The sequence below is a fragment of the Musca domestica genome, unplaced genomic scaffold (assembly GCF_030504385.1).
Source record: "Musca domestica strain aabys unplaced genomic scaffold, Musca_domestica.polishedcontigs.V.1.1 4, whole genome shotgun sequence".
In the NCBI taxonomy this organism is placed as follows: domain Eukaryota; kingdom Metazoa; phylum Arthropoda; class Insecta; order Diptera; family Muscidae; genus Musca; species Musca domestica.
This window is the reverse complement of record NW_026712328.1, coordinates 24931740-24952600: the sequence shown is the minus strand read 5'-3', so window position 1 is coordinate 24952600 and position 20861 is coordinate 24931740. Positions and strand designations below refer to the sequence as shown.

The 20861-nt window shown below is 37.1% G+C and overlaps 1 protein-coding gene across 1 annotated transcript; it reads right to left on the bottom strand.

Annotated features, from left to right (window-relative positions):
• Positions 1-3380: 3380 nt before the first annotated feature.
• Positions 3381-18326, bottom strand: LOC131804196 (UDP-glucuronosyltransferase 2A1-like). Its single transcript, XM_059126701.1, has 4 exons — positions 18108-18326; positions 11604-11918; positions 3633-4471; positions 3381-3572 (listed from the first exon to the last, which is right to left on the bottom strand). The coding sequence occupies exons 1-4, from the start codon at positions 18324-18326 to the stop codon at positions 3410-3412; spliced, it is 1536 nt and encodes a 511-aa protein (XP_058982684.1). The 3' UTR covers positions 3381-3409.
• Between the last annotated feature and the right edge of the window lie 2535 nt (positions 18327-20861).

Genomic DNA, 20861 nt, shown 5'->3' with positions numbered 1-20861 from the left:
GTACCCCCGATATTTGGTATTTTGATGATTTTACCCACATTTGTCAACGGAATTGTCTGAAAATCCACAAAAGGAGTCCCTTGTGGGCATTTTACCGCCTCAAAATGAAGTGTCTATATAGGTCCACGATATCGTATATCCCCCATATAACTGTAACCTCCGATGTTCGGTATATTGATGATGTTAGCCACGCTTTTCAATGGAATTGTCTTAAAATCAACACAAGTAGTTCCTTGTGAGTACTTCACCCCCTGAGAGAGAATTGTCTATACAGGTCCACGATATCGTATATCCCCCATATAACGGTACCCCCCGATATTCGGTATTTTATGATTTGACCCACATTTTTCAACGGAATTGTTTGAAAATCCACACAAGGAGTTCCTTGTGGGTACTTTATACCTCGGCAGAGAATTATCTATATAGATCCACGATATTGTATAGCCCTCATATAACGGTACCCCCGATATTCGGTATTTTGATGTTTTTAGCCATATTTTTCAACGGAATGGTCACAAGGGGTTCTTTGTACACAAGGGGTTCTTTGTGAGCACTTTACCCACCGACAGAGAATTCTCTATATAGGTTAGCGATAACGTATAGCTCCCATATAACGGTACCCTGCGATATTCGGTATTTTGATGATTTTAGCCACATTTTCCAATCGTATTGCCTGAAAATCCACACATGGAGTTCCTTGTGAGTACTTTACACGCAGACATAGATTTGTCTTTATAGGTCCACAATATCGTATATCCCCCCATATATCGGCACCTTCCTATATTAGATATTTTAAAGATTTTAAAAGAATTTTTATTGGATTTTTTTTTGAAAATTTTCTAATTCCAAATGGTGGAGGGTATTCAAAGTTCGGCCCGGCCGATCTTACTGCTTTTTTACTTGTTTTTTTTTTTTTGAAAATTTTCTAATTCGTTCCAAATGGTGGAGGGTATTCAAAGCTCGGCCCGGCCGAACTTACTGCTTTTTTACTTGTTGATATCTGATATCAGATACCAAATATTTTTGACGAGCACATTTTACTGGTGTGGAGGACTTAAATAATAGGACAGGACAGGGTGAGATAAAAAAAACTACAATCAGCTTCAGACTTCTATCATTCCTAAGCCATCCGTCCGACAGCTGTTAAAATTATTCCAGTGACAGCTCATTATATTGTATACAAGTGTACAAAAGCATTTTGATAAGAATTTTCCAGAAAAAATGTTATTCGTGATGGAATTTAAGTGTGATATTGTGATTTCTTTATATTTGGCTGGAAAACAGCAAGTGGCTATAATTAGAGCACTCCAGCATTTAAATTTGAATAAATCTTTTGTGTCTCGTACCATCGCTCGTTACCGTGATACCGGTAGCGTAGCCCGACGTCAAGGAAGTGGACGGAAGAAAACAGCAACATCAGCAGAAATGGTTCGAAAAGTAAAGAAGCGACTTGATCGAAACCCACGTCGCAGTGGCCGAAAAATAGCTCGTGAGCTGAACATATCACAATATTTCATTCGGCAAATATTGCAAAATAAGCTCGGGGTAAAGCCAATGAAATTTCAAAAATTGCAATAACTTAAATCGCAACAGAAAGAAAATAGACTCAAAAGAGCTAAAGAATTGCTTCGCTTGGCCGAAAGTGGTGAACTGCCGAATATGGTTTTCTCCAATGGAAAACATTCGTTGTCTAGCAGTTTGTAAATAAACAAAATGAGCGTGTTTACTTGCCAAAGAGGTCAGCTGAAAATGTGCACCTGCGGTTGGCCACCAGAACTCAAGCGCCGGCCATGGTGATGATGTGGGCCGCCATAGCAGCCGATGTTCGCTCTTCGCTCGTATTATTCGACCGTGCCATCAGAATAAATGCCGAATATTATCGCGAAAATATTCTGGAAAGTGTAGTAAAGCCTTGGGCACGCAAACATTTTGGCCGCAGACCTTGGACATTCCAACAGGACTCAGCACCATCGCACTCAGCATGCGTCACCCAAGAATGGTTACAAAATGAGGTTCCTCGCTTCATTTCCAGCGCAAAATGGCCACCAAATGGGGTCTAAATACCGCAGAGCAACATTCAAGGAGCGTGTGACGGTTTCAATTGCCGTTTGAAGGCCATAATTCGTGCCAAAGGTGACCAATTCGAACAAATCTAAACTTATTCTAAAATTTGATGCCATTTTCGACATTTTTGGCTTTCATTCAATAAAATTAAAAAAATGTAAAAATTATGGCGTTTGACTTTGTTGCAGTTTTTTTTACCTCGCCCCGTACAGTGATACCTCCCGATATTCCTTATTTTGATGATTTTAGTGGTATCATTCACCGGAGATGTTAAACATTTGATGTTTAAAGTTCGGGTTCGGTGCTACAGCATATGACAATTACTTATGAAGGACCACGTCTTCGTATAGCCTCCATATAAGGGGTTTAATTTGAGAGGCATTTTTCTACGGAATACATAAAAATGGCCGAAAATATATATATGAGACCTAGATCCAAACATCAACCGATTTCAACAAAATTTTACAAATTTATATTTGTTCGAAATTATGTCACTTATTCCAAATTTCATTGGAATCTGTCTTACATATCGTATTTAGTGCATAAAATAAATTAAGTCGGTCGAGAATATTTATGTGAGCTATATCCAAATCTGAACCGATTTCAATATAATTTGGCAAATAATTTTTTTGTTTAATTCCGAATTCCGTTACACATTCCAAATTTTATTGAAATTAGATATACATAGGGTGTTTGGTGCATGAAATGCATGCCGAAATTGTATATAGGAGCTATATCGAAATCTGAATCGATTTCAATATAATTTGACTAATAAATTTTTTAGGCAAATTTTATCACACATTGCAATTTTCATTGAAATTTGATATACACAGCGTGTTTGATGCATAAAATATATAGGAGCTATATAATCAAATCTGAACCCTTTTCAATATAATTTGGAAAATTTATTATTTGTTTCAAATTTTGTTACACATTCCAAATTTGGAGACTCTATCTATAATCGATCAATAGATCTTCGATTCTGATGCTACATCTTAAGTTCCAAGTGGAATTTCGAAAATTTTCGAGTTCCTAAATTACAAACAATCAAACTTATAATAATTTTCCTCTCTTATAGATATAGATTAAAAATTTTGAGGTTTATACATTTGATTGGATTGAATTGAAATTTTGCCACTACTTTCAACACCAAATTTGCGTATTTAAGCACTTAAGCACTAGAAATATCTATTAGCTCCTTTGTTAAAAATAAAACAATGTTTTTTTCCAAAACTGTATTATTAACCTTAAATTATTGAACATTGGGGTATAATATATAATATAAGTCTAAGAATATTTACAAATATTTTGGCCTGTCTTATTGTGAACACATTTGTTTTAATATTTAGCACTGCTTCAAAATCTTGAATCGCTGCGTTCTTTCTTCCACTCTCTGCTGCGTTCTATTTCTCAGGGCATATTTCAATATTTGTTGCCAAATTATGAGCATACCGCCAACGATTAGCATAAAAACACAAATAACATCCAGTGAATGGTATATGAAAAAACTGTAAATAAAATCCATTAGATTATAGCCGTATCTATGTCGATGTGAGTGGTAAACAAACCTCATATTCCGCACTGGTGACTGTAAGTGTGACACATCCTTGTGCTTCATCACATATTCTGTCCAATAAATTGCCGTGTCAATCGGCTTTGACATTTGATCCAATAACAATTGACTTTTCTCATGGATTTTTCTTTTGTATTTGCCATTGTTTATAATGGCCATTATGGTGTGGTAGAGTTTATCTGCCGTTATCGTTTCAAGCGGTAAACGTACGGCATAGCCATCCGATTCGGCTTTGACTGCATTTACGTCGTGGTCACAGAAAACGGGCAGCATAACCATGGGCACCGCATGATAAATGGCTTCATACATGCTAAGCAGACCGCCATGTGTGACGAAAGCCATCAACTTCCGGTGGCCTAATATGTCCTGTTGCGGCAACCAACCACTCAAACGAACATTCCTGCTGATGCCTCTCATATGTTGATGTGGCCCATTGGGCAATATGGCCTCTCTCGCATGGATACCGGTCGCGGTGGCATTGCCATCCCACTTCCAAAGAACATGGTATTGTGGTAAACGCGAAAATACCTCGACGAGCATGCGACGGAACTCTTCGGGCATGTTTGCTGCCTTCACCGACGAGCCCATTGAGAAAAATATCACACCCGCCGGAGCTGATTCCATGAACTGCTCCAGGTCTTGCGGTAATTTGCCAGCGGGTCTGCAGTGTAGACAAGCAATTTCGATAACGTTCGGATAGAAAGGCCGGGCATAGGTGATGCTGGCATGGCCATTCTGCAGTATGATGGAAACGTTGCGCATCAATGCATAAGGATGCGGTATACTGGCGCCAAAGTGTTGAATTAGAACTCCATGCACTTGATTGGTATAATACTGTAGCCGCACCGGTACACAATACGCAGAAAACATGCAATGAAAAAAGGGGAAAATCAGGAATAGTTAGGTATTCTATTGTCAAATTGATATTATGAAACTAGTGAGCACAACCTCTCCATGCCGAATTGACAATGTTTATGCTTTTTGGCATACTTCGAACACACTCTGATACAACTAAATTCCTCTGCGGTCATAAAGCAAAATGTACCTGTCCATTTTGCTTTATTGCTATGAGTTGCAGCAATTCATATGCGACTTGAGTACAGTATTTAAATTGGATCCTTTTGAAACATTAGAATTTGCAAATTAATGGTATGAAGAAATTAAATGTCTTATAAGGACATTGATATACAGAATGTATATATACAGGGTGAGATTAAAAAACTGCAACCAACTTCAGACCGCAGCCACTCGTCCGAGATCTGTTAAAATTATTCCAGTGACAGCTCATTATGTTGTTTGCAATCGTAAAAAAACATTTTGTTGAGAATTTTCTAGAAAATAACTTATTTGTGATGGAATTCAATTGTAATAGTGTGATTTCTTAATATTTAGCTGGAAACCAAAAGTGGCAATCGTTAGAGTACTCCAGCACTTAAATTTGAATAAATCTTTCGTGTCTCGTACCATCGCTCGTTACCGTGATACTGGTAACTTAGCCCGAAGTTAAGGAAGTGGACGGAAGAAAATAGCAACATCAGCAGAAATGGTTCGAAAATTAAAGAAGCGACTTGATCGCTTTTGCCGAAAAATGGCTCGTGAGCTGAACATATTGCAATATTCCATTCGGCAAATGCTGAAAAACGAGCTCGGGGTAAAGCCATTGAAATTCCAAAAAGTACAAGAACTTACACGGCAACAGAAAAAATAGACTCAAAAGAGCTAAAGAATTGCTCCTCTTGGCCGAAAGTGGTGAACTGCCGAATTCGGTTTTCTCCGATGAGAAAACATTCGTTGTCTAGCAGTTTGAAAACAAACAAAATGATCGTGTTTACTTGCCAAATAGGTCAGTTGAAAATGTGCACCTTCGGTTGGCCACCAGAACTCAAGCGCCGGCCATGGTGATGGTGTGGACCGCCATAACAGCCGATGGTCGCTCTCCGATCGTATTAATCGACCGTGACATTAGAATAAATGCCGAATATTATCGCGAAAATATGCTGGAGTGTGGAGTGGAGCCTTGGGCATGCATATATTTTGGCCACAGAACTTAAACATTCCAACAGGACTCAGCACGATCGCACTCAGCACGCGCCACCCAAGAATGGTTACAAAATAAGGTTCCTGGCCACCAAAATCTCCGGATACCAATCCGTTGGACTATTGTGTCTGGAGTATTTTGGAAAGCATGGTTGGTTCTAAAAAATACCAAAGTGTTAATCACCTCAATCAAGCGCTTCGCCGGAAATGGACCAAAATACCGCAGAACAACATTTGGGCAGCCTGTGACGGTTTCATTGGCCGTTTGAAGGCCATAATTCGTGCCAAAGGTGACCAATTCGAACAAATCTATGCATATTCTAAAATTTGATGCTATTTTCTGACATTCTTTGCTTTAATTCATTCATTCATTTAATTCAATTATGACGTTTGCATAAATTAAGAACAGATGTACGGTTTTTATGCGAATATTAAGGACTACTTTAAGGTCGTCATTCCGTTTGTTATTCATCGAAATAATAATTTTAGACCTAACAGGTCAGATTCGTAGATGGGCTATATCGGGGCACGATATATTATGTCCCCCACATAACGGTACCTCCCGATATTCGGTACTTTGATGATTGTAGCCTCATTTTTTCAATGGAATAGTCTGAAATTTCACACAAGGAATCCCAAAATTCGGTACTTCTATGATTGTACCATAGTATACCCTACACCACAAGGTGGTCAGGGTATTATGTCTTTGTGCATTTGTTTGTAACAGGCAAAAGGAAATGAGATAGACCCATAGTTCCTTTTGATGATCTGCCTAGAATCACATTCTGAGTCGATTTATGCATGTGCGTCCGTCCGTCTGTCCGCCCATCCGTCCGTCCGTCCGTCCGTCCGTCCGTCCGTCCGTCCGTCCGTCTGTCCATGTATTTTTGTAAACAAAGTACAGTTCGCATTTATTGCCCTATCCAGATGAAAATCATTTGTTTAGCCCATGGACGAACCCTATTGAAATTGAATTGATAATCGGTAAAAATTTAGATATAGCTCCCATATATATCTGCGTCCGATTTGCCTTTTATTGTGCACCAAACGTGTAATATCAGCCCGAATAGTATGAAATTTTGCACATACAACCAAATTAGGCCTGAAAATAAGTAAGCCAAATTTGATCGAAATCGGTTCAGATATAGCTATAGCTCCCATATATATTGTTCATCCGATTTGTTATTTTTGTCCTCCGCAGCCGTAATATGAACTCTGTAACAACAATATTTGGAGAAATTTATCAAATACAGCTCAGAAATACATTTGCTATATTTTATCGAGATCGGTTCAGATTTGGATATATCTCCCATATATAAGTTCGTCCGGTTTACCTTTTATTGTGCACCAAACGTCTAATATAATAATAGAAGCTAGTATGTCAAATTTGGTGAATATCGGTTAAGATATAACTATAGTTCCCATATATATTGTTCATCCGATTTGTTGTATTTGTTACCCACAGCCGTAATATGCACTCCGTAACAACGATATTCAGGGAAATATATCAAATTAGGCCTGAAAATAAGTATGCCAAATTTGATCGAAATCGGTTCAGATATAGCTTTATCTGATTTCAAATTAATTTTGAACCAAATGTGCAATACAAGTCCGAATTTAAAAGATACAAATGCTTCGGCATATTTAAACCTTGGAACTTTAAATTATAATTATAATCATAGCGTGTATGATTGAATTTTCCCATAAAAACGTTTAATTGTTATGTGGAGCTCTACTAAGTTTGCAAAGTGGTGTAGGGTATCAAAAAGTCGGCCCCGCCCGACTTTAGGACTTTCTTTACTGGTTTTCAATATAATTGTCTAAAAATTCACACGAAGAGTTCCTTCTGGGTACTTTATCCCCTGCAATAGAATTTTTTATATAGATCCCCTCCGATATTCGGCATTTTTATGATTGTAACGATATTTTTGACCGGAACTGTTTCAAGTTCCGTATTTAAAGTTTGAAGTTCGTAATGAGTACTACAACCTATGCCAGAAAATTATTGAGCAGGTCACAGCATCGTTTAGCCCACATATATAGGTATCTATATCTTTATCCTTTATCCGGTATTTTCTAATTCAAACCGCACTAAAGCCCTAACACGCAATTTAAAACGATCATAGTTGGTATGGTCTATTTCACACAATTTCCCAATGTACTGAATATGTATAGTGGTGAAGGGTTCATAAAATCGATCCCGCCCTAATTTTGTTCTTTCTTTAGAGGTTTTCATTCGGAAATGGTTCGAAAATGAATGAATGGCTCGGAAATGAATGCAGATATTTTCATTCGAAATATATAATAATTGATATATAAGGAATTCATTAAATTCAGTTGCAGTCGGATAGGAATATAAAAATAGGTTCAATAAATATGCTTAATTTCTTCACACATTAAAAATGCACACAAATTCAAGTAAGCAAAGGCTAAAGTCACGCGGGGCCGACTATCTGATACCCTAGAACACCACAATGTGATAGGCTATATCCATCCACGAAATCAGCATAAAAAACCAGAAGTTCGCCTTTTGTGTATTTCGAATATTGCCTATAAGTAGTGTTGGTATTTTTTCACAGAAAAGTAGTGGTCCATTGTATCCTCTATCCTAACTCTAACTTCATGCGAGATTTCGTGTCTTTTGGTTTCTACTTTTGACCTTTATAACGGCTGCAAAATCAAGAATATGTTTATTGTTAGTCCATTTCAACCTCTAAATATATTGCGGACATCTTTGAAAACGATAGATCTAGCCCTTCTGAGCCTAATCCTACCCTTGTGAAAATTTTCGTGAGGATCAGACGATAATTGCAATCTGTAGATAATAACCCCAACCTGTGTTGTAAAGTGCAAAAATATTACAAAATATACACTTCAATATTATAAGTTAAATTGAAAAAATCGTATGCGATAAAAAATATGAAAAAATAAAAAAATGTCACAAGATATAACAAACCTATATTAACATCGTTTTTGGCATATTTTTATGCGATTTTTTAGATTTTATACTTTTATGCCAAAAGGGCATTCTAAATATACAAAATTTGTCAAAATCGCTCCAGCCATTCTGGAGATATAAGCATTCTAACTAACATCCCCTTCCTTTGTGTATATACATTGTATATATTTCGCTATATATCCGATATTTTTACTATCGGCATCTACGTAACGGTCAGAATTGACCTGTTCGTCTATTTATGATTTCGCCGCCATTAAAAATATTCGCGGTTTAATGGAAAATTTGACTTTTATTTATCATAAATGCTATGGTCTATTTCAACCACTAAATATTACCCGATGAAATTGGAGTCTTCTGCCCAGCCCAGAGCTCTAGCCCCATGCTAACTTTCGCTTTGATTGGTCTATAATTGTGACCTGTAGAGCAACTGCAAAATCAGGATTTTTTCAGTTTTTGGTTCATTTCAACCCCTAAATATTATGCGATCATCTTCAAAAGAAATAGGGTTGTATTCTGACCGTAACCCCACCTACATTTTAAATTTCGTGAAGATCGGGCTATAATTGCGACCTGTAGAGTGATTACAAATTAACATGTACAGAGAGACAGACGGGTGGACGGACATACATAGCTAGATCGACTCTGCTCGGCGAGATAGGAAGATCCATATATACTTTCCTATGTGGGAAATCAATATTTCGAGGTGTTACATAATTTTTGGCCCAATCAAACGTATAATACCCCCAACACATAGTGTTGTAGGGCATAATTAATTTGTCATTGTAAACACATCTGCTGAATATTTTATGTGGCTTAGAAGTGGATATTGATTTAGCTACACAGCCTTTGTAAAAAAATATTTCTATTAGATTGACAAGCAAATGCAGACACATGTTTTCTACAAAAACAGCTCGGTCAAAAGATTTTTTTTTCATGCTAAAAGATTTCCCAAGAATAACTAGAACGATTAAATTTCTCAATCTATTCAAACATGTACCATAAATCTTTCAATATTATATTCGATAATTTATGCAGCAGCACATTTCATGTAATGTCCAATATTAAATATTTGAACAGCTGCAGCTTAATTGTTTGAATGTGTACATGGTTCAAAAGTTTGTAGCATTCAATTATTATTATCTAGCCATAGAATGGAGAAATTGGGCTAGCAATTTAAGAAGATGCCCAACAAAGTAGCCTTTGCAGGAACATGAATTCATTTCGATACGGTTGCCTTGCTACAAGTACATGTTTGTTGTACATACACGTTTGTATGTATGTATATGTGAATATGTATGTGAGATGATTTATGTGTGTGTGTGTGTGTATAAATGTGTTTGTATGTTTGCCGACATGGAACTAATAAACAGCCAATGTTTGAAATGACTATTTTCTGGAGAGAGAGAGAGAGCGAGAGAATTTTTGATATTCATACGCAAATTTACATTGGCCCAAAAGTTGTTTTTAAATTCCATGTAGAAATTTGGCGTAAAGTGGGTTATTTGAATCTGACTTAGACAAAAGGTCAGCAGTCGATTTTGTTAAGAGTTCTAAACGGTTTTAATTTCCGAAGAACGTAGTTTTCAGACTAAGATAAGGCTCTATGACTGAGAACATACCAAACCAGTAAAGAAAGTCTTAAAGTCGGGCGGGGCCGACTTTATGATACCCTACACCACTTTGCTAATTTAGTAGAGCTCCGCATAACACTTAAACGTTTTAATGGGAGAATTCAATCATACGCGCCATGATTATAATTATAAGTTAAAGTTCAAAGGACCAAATATGCCGAAGCATTTGTATCTTTTAAATTCGGACTTGTATTGCCCATTTGGTGCACAATTAATTTGAAATCGGATAAAAAATATATATGGGAGCTATATCCAAATCGGAAACGATCTCGATAAAATTTGGCAAAGATATTTCTGAGCTGTATTTGATATATTTCCCTGAATATCGTTGTTTCGGAGTGCATATTACGGCTGTGGGTAACAAATATAACAAATCGGATGAACAGTATATATGGGAGCTAAAGCTATATCTGAACCGATCTTCACCAAATTTGACATACTAGCTTCTAGACTCAATTCGGTCGTAAGTGCCGAATTTCATCCCATTTGGGCAAATATTAGACGTTTGGTGCACAATAAAAGGTAAATCGGACGAAATTATATATGGGAGCTATATCCAAATCTAAACCGATCTCAATAAAATTTAGCAAATGTATTTCTGAGCTGTATTTCATATATTTCCCCAAATATTGTTGTTACAGAGTGCATATTACGCCTGCGGAGGACAAAAATAACAAATCGGATGAACAATATATATGGGAGCTATAGCTATATCTGAACCGATATCGATCAAATTTGGCATACTTATTTTCAGGTCCAATCTGATCGTACGTGCAAAATTCCATACTATTCGGACTGATATTACACGTTTGATGCACAATAAAAGACAAATCGGACGAAGATATATATGGGAGCTATATCTAAATTTTGACCGATTATCTCCAATTTCAATAGGGTTCGTCCTTGGGCCAAGCAAATGATCTGTGCAAAATGTCATCTGGATAGGGCAATAAATGCGAACTGTACTTTGTGTACAGAAATACATGGACAGACAGACGCACGGACGGACATGCATAAATCGACTCAGAATGTGATTCTATGCAGATCATCAAAAGGAACTATGGGTCTACCTCGTTTCCTTTTGCCTGTTACAAACAAATGCACAAAGACCCTGAGGTGGTATAAAAAGAGGCTTATGCAAGTTTGTCACAAAACCTTGGGATTTGTTCTACTGACCTAATACCATCCCCCAATTTGTAAGTCGGGTATAATGCAATTGGATAATTTTATAATTCCTACACCTCGATTGTTTTGTTACAAAAGTGCAGTTAATGTAGTAGTTTTCTTTGAATCACTGTCTGTGCTTCAACATACTTACATACTCTTCATCATACATTACCTTGTGCAATAAATCGGCTAATAGATGTGTCACATAATTTTCTATACGCTGCCATAGATTCATTGTCTCCGTTAGTGCTGTAAAGACATGAGGCGTTACAGCATACGCAATTGGATTTCCTGCCATTGCCAGACTTCCTGTATAGAAGCCGACGGTATTGATAAACATGAACGGCAGACCCAAACGATGTACGATGCCCAAAGCACACTCCGGAAATGCACCATCAACAATGGCTAAATGGAATCTTTGTGTCAATAATTCATCAGTAACGGTAACTCCAGTGTGGTCATCAGGTTCCAACAAACTGTTGCATGCCTTTGCATATGAATGTGAGGAAAACAGAAAAAGAAGAAGAACGAAAATTACAAAATCACATGTTGTTGATAGCATTAGACCGAGTAAAAAATATGGGTGGGTAATTTGTCACTTTATGTAGAATTTACATCTAGATGATAGATATTAGAGGGACGACAAAGAACTTTCGAAAGCACAGTGTGTAACATTTTCGAAAATGTGGTTGAGACAAAATGTCAAAATTACAAGAAAACCGAACACTTATACACAAGTTGATGCGAAATTATTAACTCCATATTCATCTCAGGTTTCTGGTTGAGAGAAATATTTAGACAGAGGAAGTTGTAAAGTACCGCTGACTTCTTTCGCATGTAATGACAGATAAAAGTATTCAAAATTGTAACCCTTTGTGGATGAGGTTCCACAAGTGGTTCGCAGATATATATCATCTTAACAACAGATCTTGTTTTTTGCAAAAATCAATGTATGTCTGAAGTTTAAAGAGATTTGAAAGCTTGTTTAACTTTCTGTGAGCGTTTGGTTTTTCAAAATCTTAAACCCTATGTGGAGGATATACTATAAGAAATGGTCCGATCTCTATCATCTTTATAACAGATCTTGTGTTGATAGAAATGTTGAGATGTGCTAATTTTGAATAGAATCGGATGTTAATTTGGCGTTTTATGAGCCTCATGGGTATTCAAAATATTAACCCTTTGTGGGGGAGGTACCAGAGGGAATGGACCAATATATTCCATCTTCACAGAGGATCTTGTGTTAGTAGGACAAAATGGATGTGTGAAATATGATAAGAATCGGATGTTTATTTCGGATTTTATGATCGTTTTGGTTATTCAAAATGTTGACCCTTTGTGGGAAAGGTACCAGAAGGAGTGGACCGCCTTCACACCAGACTTTGGGTTAGTAAAAATATTGTGATGTGTGTAATTTGTAGCAAATCGGACTTTTACATCACATTTTATAAAAGTTATAATTATTCAAAATGTTGATCCCTTGTGGGGGAGGTACTTAATGGAGTGAACCGATATTGCCCATTTTGCACCTGATCTAACACAGATGCAAATAGTAGGATTTACAAAGTTAGAGCAAAATCGGATTATCCTTTCCCATTCTGTACACTAAAATATTTATTTGAAAATTTCGTCATATTAGTGTGGGGAAGGTACCAGAAGGAGTGAACCGATTTTGCCAATCTCCGAACTCGATCTAAGTTTGACAATAATATTACAATGTACTAAGTTTTGACCAACTTTGGTTCAAAGAGAGTTATCGTGCGCACCAGCCAAACAGACAGACGGACGGACGTCGCTGGATCGACTCCAAATACCCTGAAACGGATTTGGTTCAAAGAGACCTAGGGTCTAAAGCCGTTATTTCGATGAGACAAGTTTTGGCCATATCAAATGATATATACCCGCTCTAGCCATATGGCTAAGGGTATAAAAAAAATAGAAAACCAGTAAGGAAAGACAAAAGTCGGGCAGTGCCGACTTTCTGATACTCAACACCACTATGGAAAAAAATCATTAAAAATGTGACTAAAATATTCAAAATACCGAATCTCGGAAGGTACCGTTATATTGGGGGAATACCAAAACGTAGACCGATATATATCATATTCAATACCAACCATCGTGCATAGTGTGCCGACTAAATAGCAAAGGACCGACAGTTCAATCCCACTATCAGACAAACAAAACAAAAGTATGACGAAACTAAATACAAGTTCAACTCTAGTGGTTTATAAATTTATTGACTGCCTTTTTGAACGTATTTATTGATTCTAAGGACAGTTTGGTAAGTAAGTACTTCCTACGACATGTTCATGCTACAATAAGGTTATGTTCGCAAACCAGAACTGGGCAAAATAAAATAATTAAAAACTGTATTAATATCATAAATTAAATAATTGTCCCCACCTATTTGTCGTTAAACCCGTTCAACTTTGAAAATGAAGTTGACTTCATAGTTCTTAAACGTAATAGACTTATAGTTTCTTTTGATGATCTTCAAAGAATTAGATTCTGAGTCGATTTATGGTTTTCAATCCGTCTGTCGATCCATGTATTTCTGCGAACAAAATGCAGTTCACATTTAGGTAAAATTTCACAGGATAAACATTATTGAAATTGGTACATATAACCGAATTTATCCTGGAAGAAACTGTGCCAAATTTGATGAAAATCGGCTTAGATATAGGTATACAGCGGAGAGCGACCATCGGCTGTTATGACTGTCCACACCATCACCGTGGCCGGCGCTTGAGTTATTGTGGCACATTTGCAGCTGACCTCTTTGGCAAGTAAACACGATCATTTTGTTTGTTTACAAACTGCTGGAAACGAACTTTTTCTCATCGGAGAAAACCAAATTTGGCAGTTCACCACTTTCGGCCAAGCGAAGCAACTCTTTACCTCTTTTGAGTCTATTTTCTTTCTGTTGCGGTGTAAGTTCTTGCACTTTTTGAAATTTAAATTTTTCAATATTTGCCGAATGGATTATTGCGATATATTCAACTCAAGAGCCATTTTTCGGCCACTGAGGCTTTTCGAACCATTTCTGCTGATATTGCTGTTTTCTTCCGTCCACTTCCTTGATATCGGGCTACGCAACCAGCATCACGATAACGAGCGATGGCACGAGACACTAAAGTTTTATTCAGATTTAAATCCTGGACTGCTCCAACGATTGCCACTTGTGGTTTTCCTGCCAAATATAAATAAATCACACCATCACGCTTGAAATTCATCACGAATTACTTTTTTTCTGGAAAATTCGCTTGTGAACAATATAATGAGCTGTCCCTGGAATAATTTTAACAGCTGTCGGACGAGTGGCTTAGAAATGACAGCAGTCTAAAGTTGGTTGCAGTTTTTTTTTATCTCACCCTGTAGGTCCCATATGTATGTTTCACCCGATATAAACGATTATTTGTTATGTGTAGCTCTACTAAATATTCATAGTGGTGTATGGCATCACAATTTTTTTTACAAAATATGTAGGGCATATAACGTTTGTCATTCCGTTTGTAACTCAAAGAAATAATCATTTTAGACTCGAAACGAACGAAAAAAGAATAGTCGTGTGCCTGCAGGCAGGTCAAGTTCGAAGATGGGCTATATCGGTCAACGATATCGTTTAGGACCTCCCAATTTGCAGTATTTTGCGAATTTAACAACGGTTTTTTATGGAATTGACTTAAATCCACACATTAAATTATTTTCAGGCACTTTACATCCCAAAAGATAGTTGTCTATATAGGCCTATTATATCGTATAGCCCCCATATAACGCGATCTCGGTATAGTAGATATTTTGATGATTTTGCCCACACTTTCTAATAGAATTGTCTGAAATTCTACACATGAAGTTCTTTGTGGGTACTATACCCCCTGGGAGAGAACTGTTTATATCGGTCATATATTAGTATTTGCAATTATTGAATAAACATTTTGTAAGTACTTAATTAAAAATCAAAATATCCCCCTATATATCACCTTCTAAATTGCAGGCCCGCACTTTAAATAATAATAGTGTAATAGAATTCAATAGTGGAAAATTCAACAATTTTGTAAAAATTGTGTTCCTCATCCTTGCCTTTTTCTCAATATGTTCCTAAAACACACATTCAAAGGCATGCTCTATACAAGCGGCAGGACGGATTTCGTCAAAAGAGACCCAGGACTTAAGACTGTTATTTCCATGAGACACATTTTGGCTGTGGAAATCACTGCAATTGTTGAAGGGATAAATTAATTAAATTTGGCTTGGGGTTGCCCATATTTGACGGACCCATGTTTTTTTTTTTTAAATCAAAGAAAAAAATAAAAAATTGGCGGTTGGCAATGTTAATCATTTAATTTGTTCCAAGTAGATTTGTTTACATCAATTTTTGAATATGATATCTCTCAAATGGCCGCCTCTGGCGTTGATGTCGTATTGTGCCCTTTTTGCTGCATTTTCCATCGTTTTTGCCAACATTTCGGCCGGAATAGCGGCTATTTCTTCACGAATGTTTTCCTTGAGCTCTTCTACGGTCCTTGGCTTGTTAATGTAAACCTTTGACTTCAAGAAGAAGTCAGGCGGCGTCAAATCCAGTCAAAATCACCACTTTTCGACATCAAACGGCCCGGAAACAAATTCTTCAGAAAATCCAGAACTGCCTCATACGCTTTCGACGAATAATTGGCATCACAAATTGGTCATCATGTCGCGATAACGCTCCTGATTGATGGTAACAGCATGGCCATTTTCATTTTGGAAGAAAAACGGCCCAATGACCGTTTTCGCACTAACGCCGCACCAAACTGGGACCTTTTCGTCATGAAGAGGCACTTCTTGAATCTCCTAATGATTTTCAGTGGCGTAAAAACGGCAATTTAGCTTATTTACGGTCCCATTCAATGTGAAATGGGCTTCATCGGACATGATAATTTTGTTCCAAAATTGCTCGTCATCTTCGGCCATTTCGATGACTCTTTCGGTCCATTCCAATCGACGAGGCTTGTCCGCAGGCAACATTCTTTGCGTCAATTGAATTTTGTACGGGAACAAATGCAAATCAATGCGAATAATCCGTTGTAAAGTGGACCGAGCCATGCCCAACTGCTGAGAACGGCGTTTTTGGGATGTTCTTGGGGACCTCTCAACACTGGCTCGTACGGCAGCGATATTCTCTGCCGATCGCTTTGGTCGACTTTTATATGGCCTCTTCGGATTAGAAAGAGCCTTACCAGTCGAAAGTTTTTCGTATAAACGCTTAATGGTGTTCTTAGAAGGCGCACTTCTCACATTTTTTTAATGTTTTAAAAGCACGTTGAGTTTTCACAATTGACTTCTTCTGTTGAATGTAAATTTGAACTATTACAGAGCGCTCGCGTGGCGTGTATTGGTACATGGTAAGAATCTGCTTGGACTGACGCTTCGAAAGCGGTATGTCATTAATCGATGCGACATCTCTGTCAAAAGTTATGGCGTTGCCAGATGGGTCTGTCGAATATGGGCAACCCTGTATTAACTAAATATAAAGGGTTGAGTGATTCATTCGCAGACTGTCTGACTCATCAACGCCCATACAAAATGACTGAACATTGAAACTTTAAAATAAGTCCATATTTATCTATATAACATAATTCCATTAGCAAAAAATAGAATTTCAAACAGAGACAAGACTATTGATTGGTATGCACATGAGATACCACGTTTTGGTATAGCCCCCATATAACGGTACCCCTCAATATTCGGTATTTCGATAATTTTTGCCACATTTTTCACGGATTTGTCTAAAAAATGGTATTTGCTGGTCATACTGTGTTCCAGCTCCGGTGGCTAAACATTTTTTGTATAGATCTACGTTTTGGTATATCCCCCATATAACGGTATCCGCCGATATTCGGTGTTTTGATGACTTATGCCACATTTGTACATGGATTTGTCTAAAAATTGGTATTTGTAGACCATAATGGGTTCTAGCTCCGGTGGCAGAACATTGAATATTTTGGTCCACGTTTTCCTATAGCGAACATATAACGATACCCACCGATATTCGGTATTTGATAATCCAAGTCATATTGACCCATGAAAATTGTCTATAGAGGTTCCCATTTTTGTATGGCCCCTATATAACGGCATCACCCACTTTATGTTAAAAAAAAAAGAGCTTAACTGCACCATCCAAACGGTCTTACTGGTATTTGTAGTTTAAAGTGGAACACGTTTGAATTCAGATACTTTTTATATAAAAATGTTTTCTTTACCCAATGGTGAAGAGTATAAACTGTTCGGACCGGCCGAACCTAATGTGTTTTTACTTGTTTTAAAGATAGTGTTCGCCATCCTTGCCGATTTCTCAACCTGTTTTTAAAACATGCAATTTTTGAAGGATTTAAAAGTCATCGCCTATGCAAAAGGATTGAAAAAGAACACAGTGATTCAAATATCAACGTACAACAAATTACCATGTTAAATTCTTTATCAACTCTCCTCCTTCTATCTCCCTCTGCTCTCTCTCTCGCGCTCTAACCAATAGAAATCGGAACAAAGCAATTATTTTTGTAACGACAACAGGCAATAATGTCCACTGCCCTAAACAGACATGCAGTGGACAAAAGAAGGACTATTTCGGGGAGAACATTCAACCAACAACTACGAGTACAACGACAATAAAACATCAGACACATATGAAAATTACCTCGGCTGGATACCGTAGTGCCTGCCAAAGCGGCACTGGAGTTTTGTGGGCATAACGTGCTCCCACCAAATCCCAATCTGTGTAGTTCTGGATGTAATGGACCAAATGCAATGGTGTGATTTCCTTGAGGCCATCAATGTGAAAATCAGCTTTGAATCCACTGAGGAAAGTAACATGGTGTCCCCTTTTGTTTTCCCAGAACAAAAAAGGACAGAACATAATGAATGAACACCACCAGGAAAGATACGATGCTGATTATGCACTTACTTTTGATAAGTCCTTTGGCCAATTCCCAAAATGGTATTTATGAGATTTCGTACCACCCATGGTTATCATTAGAATATGTTCGGCATTGCACAGTTTGCAATGAAATTAAAGTCATCATCAAAATCAAATTCATTTTTATTATTTTTTAATTGTTTTATTTAAGTTTATTGATTGAGATTTAAAAAGAAAGGAAGACACGACACTAATCCGACAAGTTGAAACAACAAAAATGGAAATCAAATCACACACGAACTTCCTAAGAGACAACGATAACTTATCGAATCGAACCAATGTTGATGACTGCCTTCGGTACACTTCAATCAAGGGCTATTTATTATTATTTCTGTCACGACACTTAACCGGGCATAGTCGTCTAGGATTAGATGTTACGTGCCTATTTGAGGAAGTATTATTTATAGAAACACATCGACATATGTATTTAAAGTAAATCACAATTTTTAATATCCCCATACGTATGACGCTATAGCAGTGGAAAGTTTAAAAAAAATTTAATTGCAGGATAACTAATCCTCTTTAACTTAACGAAAAGAACAAGATATTTGTGTATTGGTTTGGATCGAAATTTAGGAAATGGGTTTATGGGGAATTCAAGAAAATTATTATTTCATTCATGGTATAAGAATAAAAGGTAACAGCAAGTGCTGTTGTACAAAAGCTTAAAACAACAAGTGACAATTTGTTAGCTGAGAGCATTACAAAATTACCTTCGAAATCAAATATCAATGTAGCCAAAGACAAAGATCAACCAAAGAGAGTGGTCCGATGTATTACCTTTTCACACTTGCTTCAACATAGAAAAAAAAATATTCGAAGTCGAATTTCTTCCATTACCACCCAGGGTCTAAGAACGTTAATTCGATTAGGCACATTTTGGCTGTTGTAATCATTCCAAATTTAAAGGGATCGACCTAAATGAATACCATTTGCCTCATTATTCTATCTTCTTCTAAGAGATGAAAATATTTGTAGGTTGTTTGTAATTTATAGACTGAACAAGTAAAAAGCAGTAAGTTCGGCCGGGCCGACTTTGAATACAATCCACCATTTGGAACGAATTAGAAATTTTCAAAGAAAAAAATTGCATTAAAAATTCTGTTAAAATTACCTAATATCGGAAGGTGCCGACATATAGGGGGGATATACGATATTGTGGACCTATATACACAAATCTATGTCTGGGGGTAAAATACTCACAAGGAACTCCTTGTGTGGATTTTCAGATAAGTCCATTGGAAAATGTGGTTAAAATCATCAAAACCTATATTAATAATTCTCTTTCAAGGGATAATGTACTCACGAGGAACTCTTTGTGTGGATTTTCAGACCATTCAATTGGAAAATGTGGCTAAAATCATAAAAATACCGGATATCGGGGGGTACCGTTATATGGGGGCTATACGATATCGTGGACCTATATAGACAATTCTCCTTTAGGGAATAAAGTGCTCACAAAGAACTCCTAGTGTGGATTTTCAGACCATTCCATTGGAAAATGTGGCTAAAATCATCAAACCTATATAAATAATTCTCTTTCAAGGGATAAAGTACTCACGAGGAACGCCTTGTGTGGATTTTCAGACCATTCCATTGGAAAATGTGTCTAAAATCATAAAAGTGCCGGATATCGGGGGGTACCGTTATATGGGGGCTATTCGATATCGTGGAGCTATATAGACAATTCACTGTCAGGAAGTAAAGTGCTCACAGAGAACTCTTTGTGTGAATTTTCAGACTATTCCATTAGAATATGTGGCTAAAATCATCAAAATACCGAATATCGGGGGGGTACCGTTATATGGGGGCTATACGATATCGTGGACCGATATAGCTCATCTTCGAATTTGACCTGCCTGCAGACAAAAGAGGGATCTGTGCAAAATTTTAGCTTTCTATCTTAATTCGTTTTGACTGTAGCGTGATTACAACAGACGGACAGACGGACGGACAGGTCCGTCAGGTCATTCAGGTCAAGAATATATACACTTGTTGGGTCTAAAATGATTATTTCGATGAGTTATAAACGGAATGACGAACTTAATGTACCCTCCATACTTTTTGGTGGAGGGTATAAAAACTGCTTAACAATATACTACATCATAACCTGAAACTAACATAGGCTATATAATTTTTTTGAAATTCCACTTGGAACTCGAGATATAGCATCAGCATCGGAGATATCTCCATAAAAAATTAGATTTTGTATGCACATATCAATTGAATGGTTATAGATACAGTCTTCAAATTTGAAATGTGTAACGGAATTTGGTACAACAAGGCCAGGCCGAACTTTAAAACCATCCGAACTTTTGAAACCATCTATCTTTGGGTAAACGTGTCAAACGTGTTGCACTTTAAACTAATACTAAGACCGTTGGATAATGCTATTAAACTCTTCAAAAAATCAAGAGTGGGAGAAGCCGTTATATGGGAGCCATATCAAAACGGGAACCTATATCGACAATTTTA